The sequence below is a fragment of the Pangasianodon hypophthalmus genome, chromosome 10, assembly GCF_027358585.1.
Source record: "Pangasianodon hypophthalmus isolate fPanHyp1 chromosome 10, fPanHyp1.pri, whole genome shotgun sequence".
In the NCBI taxonomy this organism is placed as follows: Eukaryota; Metazoa; Chordata; class Actinopteri; order Siluriformes; family Pangasiidae; genus Pangasianodon; species Pangasianodon hypophthalmus.
In genome coordinates this window covers 9,808,704-9,820,609 of record NC_069719.1, presented here as the reverse complement: position 1 = coordinate 9,820,609, position 11,906 = coordinate 9,808,704, and the positions used below count along the sequence as shown (strand labels likewise).

General features: G+C 38.3%; 1 protein-coding gene across 1 annotated transcript; it reads right to left on the bottom strand.

Annotated features, from left to right (window-relative positions):
- Window positions 1-8,803: 8,803 nt before the first annotated feature.
- Window positions 8,804-10,539, bottom strand: LOC113538806 (rho-related GTP-binding protein RhoB). Its single transcript, XM_026934196.3, has one exon. The coding sequence runs from the start codon at window positions 10,348-10,350 to the stop codon at window positions 9,760-9,762; it is 591 nt and encodes a 196-aa protein (XP_026789997.1). The 5' UTR covers window positions 10,351-10,539; the 3' UTR covers window positions 8,804-9,759.
- Window positions 10,540-11,906: the final 1,367 nt, after the last annotated feature.

Sequence of the window (11,906 nt, the reverse complement as noted above, 5' to 3'; positions counted from 1 at the left end):
GCATCATCCACGTCAATTTCTGTCTCATCGCCTGACATAAAAGCCACTAATGGCATTTAAACATGATCTCATTCTTGTCTCTTCGCTCAACTGATCTCTGTTCATGCAAACATTGGTGAGAAAATAATCACTGATTAATTGATGATCAGTCCAGGAACGTCGCAGACATTTTGTTTAGGCTTATGTCAATGTCACTACAGCACATTGCTCTGCAACAACTTGATCAAATTGTGGCCTTCATTGTATGAGGAAATCACACTTAGCTAACAAGGTTGTAGACATCTTTAGGCAGACTGACTGCATTTACTGCTGTTTTTTTTAAATGGCTCTTTACCCAACATGATCTTAGGCTAGAAAGTATTTCCACATGGTTTTGAGAAATTGTTTGTTTTCTTACAGTTGTCAAAATATATTATTGGCAAAGTCATTTTGCAAATTTTTGCCGTTTTGGGCAAAACAATGGTTTAAACAATGGTTAAACAATGGTTTTTTCATTGTCTTTGGCCGTTTCCCCGAATTTAACCACATCAATATCTGATGGATTTTCATATATTTATTTAAATATCAACAATCCTGAAGTCAAGCTGTTTGAAGCTTAATTAGCATGAGTTAAATATGTTTATAATAAAAATGTGTTATATATACTGTACAGGAGGCATGGTGACTTAGTGGTTAGCATGTCTGTCTCGCACCTCCAGGTTTAGGAGTTCAATTCCTGCTTCTGCCCTGTGTTCGTGGAGTTTGCATGTTCTCCTGTGCTTTGGGAGTTTCCTCTGGGTACTCCGGTTTCTTCCCCCAGTCCAAAGGCATCCTTTGTGGGCAGATTGGCATTTCCAAATTGTACGTGGTGAGTGTGTGTGCGATTGTGCCCTGCGATGAGTTGACACCCCATCCAGGGTGTCCCCCACCCTCTGCCCCGAATCCCCTGGGATAGGCTCCAGGCTCCCTGTGACCCCATGAAGGATAAGTGGTACAGAAAATGGATGAATGGATGGATATACTGTACATTATATTGTCAAAAGTTTATGGACACCTGACCATCACACCCATATGTGCTTGTTGAATATGCCATTCCAGATTTAGTCTCCCTTTTGCTGTTATAATAATCTCCACTCTGGGAAGGCTCTCTATTACATTTTGGAGCGTGGCTGTGGGGATTTGTGACCATTCTGCCAAAAGAGCATTAGTGAGGTCAGGCTCTGATGTTGGCTGAGGAGGCCTGGGCGCAGTCAGTGTTCTAGTTCATCCCAAAGGTGTTCAGTGGGGTTGAGGTCAAGGCTCTGTGCAGGCCACTCAAGTTCTTCCACACCAACCTTGGCAAACCATGTCTTCATAAACCTCGCTTTGTGCACAGGGATATGCTGGAACAGGTTTGGGCCTCTTAGTTCCAGTAAAGGAAAATCTTAATGTTACAGCTTACAAAGATTACAAAGATATTCTAAACAATTCTGTGCTTCCAACTTTGTGGCAACAGTTTGGAGAAGACCACATATGGGTGTGATGGTCAGGCGTCCACATACTTTTGGCCATATTACGTAAATTTGTAAACCAAGATTCCAGCCATCTTATTCTGAGCTCAGCAAAGTGGAAAAGTGGCTGTGTTGCAATTTCATCAAACCAGATCTGACTAGATCTTTAAACATTACTCATATAACAGTGTCTACCACTGCTTGATTAACTGCACAAAGGTCTGACCTCATGTATTTTTATGACAAAAATACCTTTCACACTGCTCATCCATCTTCCAGATATTCTCTTCAGATTGCAAAACAAACCATTTAACTGCGAAAGAGCAAAGTTTGGTACACATCTTAGTGAAATGAATCTTGTAGATAGATTGTTGGATGTGCTCAAGGAAATAAACTGACATACTTGAAAATGAGGCTAGTTTCAGTTTGTTGGTGAAGTGAATGTGTGACACTCTGTAAAACACAGAAGAAGCATGAGTTCAGTAAATGTAACAATGAAAGAAACTGTTCTGAGTTGGCTGACTTGGCTCAATTCGATTTATGAGACACTAATTTCAGCTAGATACATAAGCCTCTTCATACCCTGTTTCCATAAATCATGCTTTAGGAAACTCAGCAGTTCCTTTAACAATGCTATGACTAGGGTTGTTATGGTTTCATGGTTTTTCAAGGTGTACAGTAGGATAGATACCTCACTGCTGACCTTTTACTTTTCATTTTACCTATTAAAATGCAGTTCTGTCTTTCGTCACAGTCACTCTCTCTTTCAGCTTATAATGATAATGTGATGAATAGCCTACTGACAATGTAAGAAAATTAAAAGTCATTCTCTTTCCTAAAATATCTTTCCTATTCAAATTGGACTAGTTTTATATTGGGAGATGTGGTAATATAATTATTATTGATGCATCATGTCCAAATCCATCATATCAGTAGTTTTGTATGGACTGCACATGCACATGTTTGGAAAGATTAAGCTGTATTTGACCTTCTGTAAAATAACCATTCGAATTAACACCAGGTAATATACTGTATATGTCCCATCTCAACTGACGTTGATAAACCTACCATTATATCCTGTGGAAGAAAAATTTTGATGCTTTTTCTTCAGTATAGCGACACTCCAGGAAGCTCTCTTTTCTATCGTTTCCTGTCAAAACTGAGTTTAAAATTCACAAAAATAAAACATTGATGATGTGTAAAAAGGACTTTTCAGAGAAGTTACACTTTAGGGGTTTTAGGTAAGTTATGGAGTTCCTAGCATAGGTATAGTCTTCATAAATCCATGTGACCTACTAATGATCAAGCCATGTGAAAGTTTCAAACCATAACACCCCTAGTCATGACTCAAATTTGTGCTATTTTTAAAGTTTTATCTATTGCTGTACCCTGAAACTGATCAGTCATTATAGTAAAAAGGGAAGAAAATGTATTCAATTGTCAGTATCTTAATCAGCTATGAGAACATCTCCTGCAGTCATTTTGGCAGTTTCCCAGACTCTGATAAAGCTCGTTCCACCTCCACTCAGACAGAAGGGGCATTAAAGAACACTGTGCAGATTTTTGCCCATGGAAACACAAGGTTTAGTCATGTGTTTGCAGGCTTATGTAAGTTTTAATCAGCAGTGCTGTATCCGAGACAGGGCATTTTTGATTCTTCCACCATTGAGTTGCCGTGTATAGATCTCTGGAATGTTCAGCCCTTTATAAATCAATCCTATAAACCTGTCCTAGCAATCCAGCTCTGTGTCCTAGCAAGCTAGCAGCAGCCACATGAAACTTCTGATGTTCTCTGAAGGTACAAATTGTAAACCAGACATTACTAAATGTATTACAACGAATGGATGCAGATCAGAAACACATACACACTGGCTTTTCGTATATGATAAGTTGTTTAGAGTACAGGTTGTACTGTTGGTGTTACAGGTTATGCTTTTTTTTAACAAAGTGTGGGCAGGAAAAATAAATACTTTCCATTATATACATGTACAGCATGCACAATTACAATTACAATTACACACAAGGGCCATGTGTATTTGTAAGACATTTGGATATTGATATCATTCTCAGTAAATTACTTTATCATAGCTTAAAAAAATTATACATAGATATATGTGATTTTAATAGAAAAATAAGCACACAGACATAAAGGCATGCACACATAGACATGCACACATATTTGCAAACTATCACACCTTGCCTGAACACACATGATAAAGAACAGGAAATTCCAAGCTTAATACCCCCAGATCCCACTCTCGCAACCTTTCTATTTAAAGTGTTATAAACACTTCACCAAAAAATGTACCATGGCTTTTGTGTATCTTGTTCTTCTTCCCATCTTCACATACACACACACAGAGTACACACATTTACGTACAGGAATGGACTTTAAAAAAAAAAAAAAAAAAGAGTACACAGTGGTGGCTGGCATTGCTCTGTTCTTCCTTGGTCTGAAAACAAACAAGCTTGGAGACCTTCCCAAGTGAGTCATTCATTAGGCCAATGACCTCAGAGTGCAGATTTGGCTGGAGGAAGTGTTTATCCAGCGCACAGCCGATCCGAACACTGCCCCGAGCTACCAGCCACCAGGGAATGCTGAACAGATCTTCCAGCTCTTTCTCTCTCAGTGCTTACTCAAGCATGTTGCAACTGTCTCTGATTCTTGTCTTTTTCCACCAGTCCTGTACAAATATGACTAACAGAACATTAGGACTGTCTAGATGGATCCAGTTTGAAGTGACATCAGTTGATTTGATTGATGCTTCCTGTTTATAGAGTAATATTATTTGCGTAGGTCTTGCTGGAGGTCTTTTCAATACCAATGCTCTCCAAAGTTTAGAATAAAACATAATCAAGAACATAATCAAATTGGAGATCAAGTCCCTCTACTTCTGTATTTTTTTTTTAACATCTGTACCTGAACACTCATGCAGAATTTTATATCTATGCCCATCAGTCAGGAAGGGCATGGATTTCTCACTGTAAACTACAAAAGGAATTACTGAAATTAATGAAACTTGAGTTAGCATCTGCATGGCCACACTGTAAGCGACGCACTTTAATCTCTCAGTTACAGTATGTCTGTTTACCACTAGCAGCTAATTTGGCTATAAAACACCTATGAAAACAGCCAAATTTTCTTTTTAACAAATGTCATGAAAGCTGAATAAACTGCAATTAGCGTGACCAAAACTATGGGATAGACTTCAGATCTACCGCCACTCTGAGCAGGATAAAGCGCTGGTCAGTACTTATGTTTGCTAGAAAGCTAGCTATCAATAAGTAACCTACTTCTAGCAAGCTTGTTAGAACTTAGCTACTGAATTAGATAATATATTGCTTAGTGTAGGTTTGGCAAGCTTGCTAACAAGCTTGGCAAATTATTAACATTAAATACTTTAAAGAGATAACTTCAGCTAAGCTAACTAGTAATCTATTAAACATTAGTGCAGTGCTAAGTATAACTAGCAGGCCAGTTTAATAATGTTGTGTAAAAAAACAGTATTTTAATCTTTAGTGGTGATATAATAAGATCAAATGTTTGACTTGCTTGGTTTTTAATGATTGGAATAGCTATAGCCTGCTGTGTGGCCAGTGTTGTTTTGATCCAAGCGCAAATAGACACTTACGTAGGTATGTAGACAGCTGTGCCTATTCATTCTGTATCCTAACACTCTGTGGAAAACTTCACTAATGTAGGATATGGATCAAGTGGTCAGACTTCCTCTATGGTACTGCTGATTCAGAACAATGGTCACTTGTCAGACTTTTATTTTAGGTTTCATCTCTAAGTGTTTCCTGCAGGTATCCTGTGTAATATTAGGTGATGAGGGAAGCTGTCATTTGTTGGTGCATGCAGCTGATTAGTGAAGATTTTACCCCTACTGCTCATATCCTGTCATTGTGTAAAATCAGTATTTTCCACTTTGGGAAAGTACACACAACACTATTTATGCTCGTTAATTCGTCAAATACCACAAAGAACTGAAACTGTATACAGTTTATGATATATTAGGGCTATTTTTGTACTGTTGCAAACATTGGGTTTTTGCTTTTTGTTTCGTTATTGATGCTAATAGAACAGTTAGTCTACTGAACTGTACCTTTCCTTGTTGCTGGGGTACAAGTGTACACCTTTTGTTCCATTAGTATCTTTTATCTACAAAGATGCAAGTATCTTTAAAACTTTACACTAAAATGTAATTAAGGTCCTATTATGTATCCTAATTTTTAAGGTTCACTATATTCACATTTCCAGGTTAAAGATACTAAATTGTAAAACTACAAAATACGAACACGCCCTTTTTTCTGAGAGTGTACGAATTATATACAATAAAATGTATATTAATATTGGCAGTCAAATTGAATCGAATGCTTTATTCTGTGCCTACTTTGCACTTGGTATGCACAAATACATTTATATCACATCTCACATTAGTTTATTTGTGTTGTATGATTCCTGTGTAAGTATAAGATTTGGATTTGCAGACTAGATCTCAAGTAGCAGAATTTTTTTCCATTTACTTTGATGAGTACCCCAGTGACATATGGCCCTGAGACAGAGGACAAAAAAAGAAAGTTAAAATACATAAATAAATCAATAAATTCACCCTTTCTTCCATCCAAACTAGTCAGCCCACTCACTTCCCTTTGAGCTATCCCATCATCCTCCCCTGAGCTCTCTCCATGTGCCTCTTCTCTTTGATGGCCTATATTTTTCCCCCTATAATCACCCAAGAGAATGCAAAGATTTCAGGAAGAAAATGCTACACTCCATACTGCTCAGGTGAAAGAGTGCAGCAATCATCATACTCCCAATATAAAGGATGTAGCTCTGTGTGTTTGTAAAAGCCTTGACAGGCTCTAACTGCTCTTACTGTTAGGAGGATGCATAATAGATCAGTCAACTGGCACTCAACAGCATTAAGTAGGTCATCTATTTTTATTTCATTTTTTATTCAACTCTGAAGATTCTGCCCAGCAACAAGACGTTTTACACTGTGGTTCCAATCAAAAATGACATGCAAAAACTTAAGGCAAATATCAAACTTCAAATCAAGTCAAAGTGTATATTAGGATAAATGGCCTAATAGAGGAACAACCTACTATGTCATGCATAGACTTGTAATGTAGTCTTGTAATGAATCATTGTCATATGAGTAAATCAGAAGGAAAGCAGTGTTGATGTGACAGTAGTAATCATTCTTCTGTTGAATTCTTGATTCTGACTGGTCAGAAGGTGTTGATTAATTTTTTATAACAGCAGCTCTGTGCCACCTGTAAGAAAAATTACAGATTTATGTTAATTGTTCCTATCCTACACAGGGATTTGTATGGCTCCACATAAATGGAATAAAAAAGGTGTAACTGTTGATATGGTCATGTTTTCAGTAAAGAGGTGTTTATTTAGCATTTTTTTGGAAAGAGTATCCACTATCAGTGCTATGTAACAGTCAGAGATAAAGTTGTAACTTATAAGGCTTTCGGCAGTTTCCATGATGGTGCACTTTCCGGGTAACTTCAAGAGAGTGACAGAAGGTGGATGGTGAGGGAACAACTGTTTATACCTGTCATAACATGAGAACAGGAACTAATTTGTTTAGCGGATGTTTACAAATTGCTGTGGTGTAAGAGGAATAGAATACTTCAGGATATCAGGCCGCATCACACCACCCCGTCAATGATTATTTTCCTTTAACAACATGCCCCATAGTGTTTTATTCCTTACTTATTATATACTGTATATCTTATCAAGTGATGAGCTTGTCAGGTCAGTACTGGCATCAGGAAGGAGAGTACCCAATACCATTTTATTTTGCTTTATCCAATAAAGATACTTATCTTTTGTTATTGTAATATGAATACAAAGAGATAAACTCATATCAGGGAGTATTGTATCCTATTACAGGGTGGATAATATTTGTCACCCTTTCCTCTCTGGAAAAATAGTGATGCAATTACAACACAAAAGTTGTTGTCACAATGTAACAGCATTTCTAAGTCATAACGTTGCATCATCACCAACACTGTATTTTACTGTCATTTTCATTTATCTTTAGTTGTGTCATGAGGATGACAACCTTCAGTGTTTTGCAAGAATGTTCTCCGCATATTTGAAGCCACTGTGATTTGGCCTTAAGCTTGGTAAACTAGCCTGGGCATGTTAAATAGGCTAAAGAGCAACCCTGAACTTTCATGTGCTAATGAGGAAAGCACAGATAACTGCTCACCAAATTAGCAATGCGGAAACATCACCTTTAACTCTCAAATGTCGGTTAAATCTGGTGTGTAAAGGTCTGCAGGAGGTCTCACATCTACTATAACCCTAGAGAATGTGTATTGTGTGGAAAAAACTCAGACATTTTGAGCATCAGTTGCTTTTACTTTATGTGTAACTAGAAACACCAAACACTTCCAAGTCAGAATAGCAAATCATATCTCGCTCTAACAAATCAATATTTTTTAATCGCTTATCACACAAGAACATGGGAGGTGTAAGTGTTGGTATTTTGTTTCAGGGGTAGCTGTAAAAGACAAAAATCAATTTAACTGATAAGAACATTTGTTTATACCTTGTCCAAAAGTAAAGAAGTGTTTAACTCTCAACGATTGCTCAGATGGACCAATACTCAAATATCTCATGTTAACCCAAAGCTGCATTATGTGTTACATCCTTATATTAACGATTTGGGTCAGTATATTGCTATGGATTTCTTGCTTCATTTAATAGAGGGTCTATAGAGAACCATAAAGAAAGGCTATTATCATATATTATTAAAGAGTATGATAACAGATTGTAAATGATTCAAAATTCCTCAAAATTTGGGGAAAAGATTTTGCTCAATACTGTACAGTTTACCTGACTAGCTTTTGTCCAAACCACAAATTTATGTGGAGGGAAAGACAGTAGTATCTTTTTCTGATGATATCTAGATGTATACATACATGTACAACTATGAAATAACAAATGTAGATGACCAGCTACTGTTAGATGAAACATAAACGGTGTGGTGCTCAAAGCATCTGACCCAACCCTTGTTTCATTTCACTTCCAATTTTTATTACTGTAAAACCAGGTATACAGTTAAAACCACAAGATTTTCACAAAATGAGAAAAAAAAAAACAAACAAAAAAAACACTGAAGCCTTAAGGCTTCTTTAAACATAAACACAAAACACATACTTATATTTACATGAAACATTTAATATTTGTTCTGTAAAACATTCATTCATGTCAAATACTTGCTGGGTTTATGTAAACCTGACAGCTTACAATGTGAACCATGAAAATAATTTTAAAACCAAACTTAAAAAGTACCACAGACATTAACAAGTGGAAAAAAAATGCATTTATTGTAAATCTCCTCTTAAGCTGTGTGCCTCGGTGGTATCGAACACAAAGATAAGGGCTTGTACAATGTTATGTTTCATTCTTTTAGACAGCAAATGGCAGTTTCTTTCAGTGCAGTGGGATTATGCTGATCATGGTAGACCTGGCATTTAAAACCTCCTAGTTTTACAACAGATTACCAAAACAATAATTTAAACATTATGTACATGTGGACTGCATTGTAACCCAGTGCAAATAAAATAAGCAATCAAATGAGGCTGGGAAATTGTATACATATATGTATGTGTATATATACACATCATATATATATATATATACACACACATACATACATACACACACTGTGACCTGTATGGCAACATTTTAATGCACTGTAAAAAAAAAAAATATATATATATATATATTTCACTGGCTGTGATTGAAAGCAAGTTGAATTTTGAGCAAAGCGCAATGAAACAGCCCTGAGCCCTGACCACCCACATCCCCCACTCCATCCATCCTCCATGCATCCTCATGCATTTCTTCAAGCTTTTGCAGCACTGCGTGGCAACAGTTTCAGTGTTTCTCTCTCTCTCTCCCTCTCTCCCTCTCTCTATAGTCATGTCTGGCACCAGGATAACCCGAGGCGTCAATTTTTGACCCTATAAATATTTAGGAAGGCTGCTCATAGCTGTAAACCCCATTGTCTGACTTGCAGTAGACCAATAGGTTTGCAATTCACCCCCAGCCGTCCGATCCCATAATGCAACGGGCAAGGGGGGAAATCAGTGTCCCCTCTTCCCCTCAATGGGCTTTAGAGGAACTCGATACTTCACAAAAAGGAGACGCGCCCATTTTTACAGCAACAGCTGCTGTTCTGCGTGTGCGTTCGTGTAGCGACGGAGCAGGACACGTCGTGATTTCTCGGGATTTTCAGAAGAGTTCAGTGAAGGCAGCTCAGAGCAGTTTGCAGCACTGGCCACAGCCCGGGGCGGGTCTCGTCCTCTTCTGCAGCGCGGCGCGGGTGGCCGTCTCAAACACCTCCCGCACGCCTTCTTTAGTCTTAGCCGAACACTCCAGGTAGTCGTAGGCGCCGATGCGCACGGCCATGGCGCGCCCGTCCTCGCCCTTCACCGGCTCCTGCTTCATGCGCGCCAGCTCATTGCGCACATTCTCATCATTGCGCAAGTCCTTCTTGTTGGCCACTAGTATGATGGGCACGTTAGGGCAGAAGTGTTTGACCTCAGGAACCCACTTCTCAGGGATGTTCTCCAGCGAGTCAGGGCTGTCCACAGAGAAGCACATGAGTATGACGTCCGTGTCCGGATAGGAGAGGGGTCGGAGCCGGTCGTAGTCCTCCTGACCAGCCGTGTCCCACAGCGCCAGCTCCACCTGCTTGCTGTCCACCTCGATGTCCGCCACGTAGTTCTCAAACACCGTGGGCACGTACACCTCAGGGAACTCGTCCTTGCTGAACACGATCAGGAGACACGTCTTGCCGCACGCGCCGTCCCCGACCACCACCAGCTTCTTTCTGATAGCAGCCATTGTACTCGTTCAGTCACACGTTCAGGTCTCACACAAAATTAAGACAATGTAATCACTGAACAGCCGTCTCAGATATAAGTGTAGGCTTCAATCACGCCGCTCTATAATCTACAGAGTCACTTCCTCTCGCCAGGTTTGACCACAGCGTTTTCATGAACAGCTGCTGGGCAGAACTTCTTTATAAAGCAACCTCGCTGCTTTCTTAATATAGCACTCCAATGGAAAGCGGCACGATGACTTCATGGTTTTAAACCCGCAATCTGATTGGCTGAGTCAGCAGAGAGGGCGGAGTTTATTCTTTCGCCACGAGGACTAAAACTGCCCGGCCTTTAGTTTGGTTTGCGCATGCGCATTTGCCATCGCAAGTTACTGGGCACGCTAACATGAGAAAAACAGGTTTACTTCTTTAAACATTTCACAAGACGATTACTTAAAAAAAGGGCGCCTGACATAAAGACTCATAAAGATACTCATACATAAAATTTAAAACATTTATTAATTTATTACTTTTTCTTTCTTTTTTTAAAATTAAATTTAATAAATTTTTCGTTTTTTATTATTTATTATGTATTATTATTATTATTATTTAATTTATTATTAATTTATTTGTCAGGATATTCGTCATGGTTTTTATCTATTTTATAGCCTCAAATGGAATATTTGTTTTGAATATTAACAAATAAACAAATCAAATTTAGTATTTTGTAGTAGCAGTAGCAGTAGTTGTTGGTGTTGTTGTATTTTAGCTAAATTGCACATTAACTAAATTAATGTAGCAATAATCGACCTCTTTTGGTTTGTTTTTGGACAGAATGTTTGAAAGTATCATTTAAAAAGTACTTTTCCTTAAAATAAAGCTAGAGCACTTAGGAATCTTAAAGTTTATCTCTCTGTAAACTATTTATGTGACTGATTGTAGGCCTACTGATAATTTATTTAAGTCATTTCAACCCCTGGCATGTAGGTTATAAAAGTGATGCGTAGACATGCACTGGTTTATTAACTTTAACTAACTGTGATTATAAGATTTGCCAATATAGTGTAGGAAAGAAAGATGGAGCTTCTTTTTATGGCTGCTCCCAATAAACGGATTTTGTTTCTACGGCAACACGAATTCCCGTCAAGGTTTAGAAATCTCGCGAGACGTGCGACCAAGCAGACTTCCATCTTAGCTATGACGCGCCATGACGCGCGGTGGACTGCGCCCTGTGGCGGTGACGGCTATTCACTGCGCTTGTGGGACCTGTGTGGGGACTGAGGTGGTTTTCGCTGTCATAACAAACAGTGGCTACGATATAACAAATGTTCTTTATCATTATATGCCTATCAACACTGACGTAATGTACAGTGAGATTACTTCAAAGTTATAACCCTTTACTGGCGAGGAAGCACATAAGCTGTAATAGTAAATGAAAAAAATGAATTTCATTTTTTCTGGATACTATATTTCTTATTGGAAAGCACTTTTGGTCAACTTCTGATGTGTTAAGTGTGCTCAAGTTTGACTTGACTAATCTGAGCTCTATCTAGTTGATCTTGAAAGAAACACCATAAAT

Coding starts and splice junctions, on each gene's coding strand:
- LOC113538806 (XM_026934196.3), bottom strand. CDS start 10,350: ATGGCTGCTATCAGAAAGAAGCTGGTGGTGGTCGGGGACGGCGCGTGC.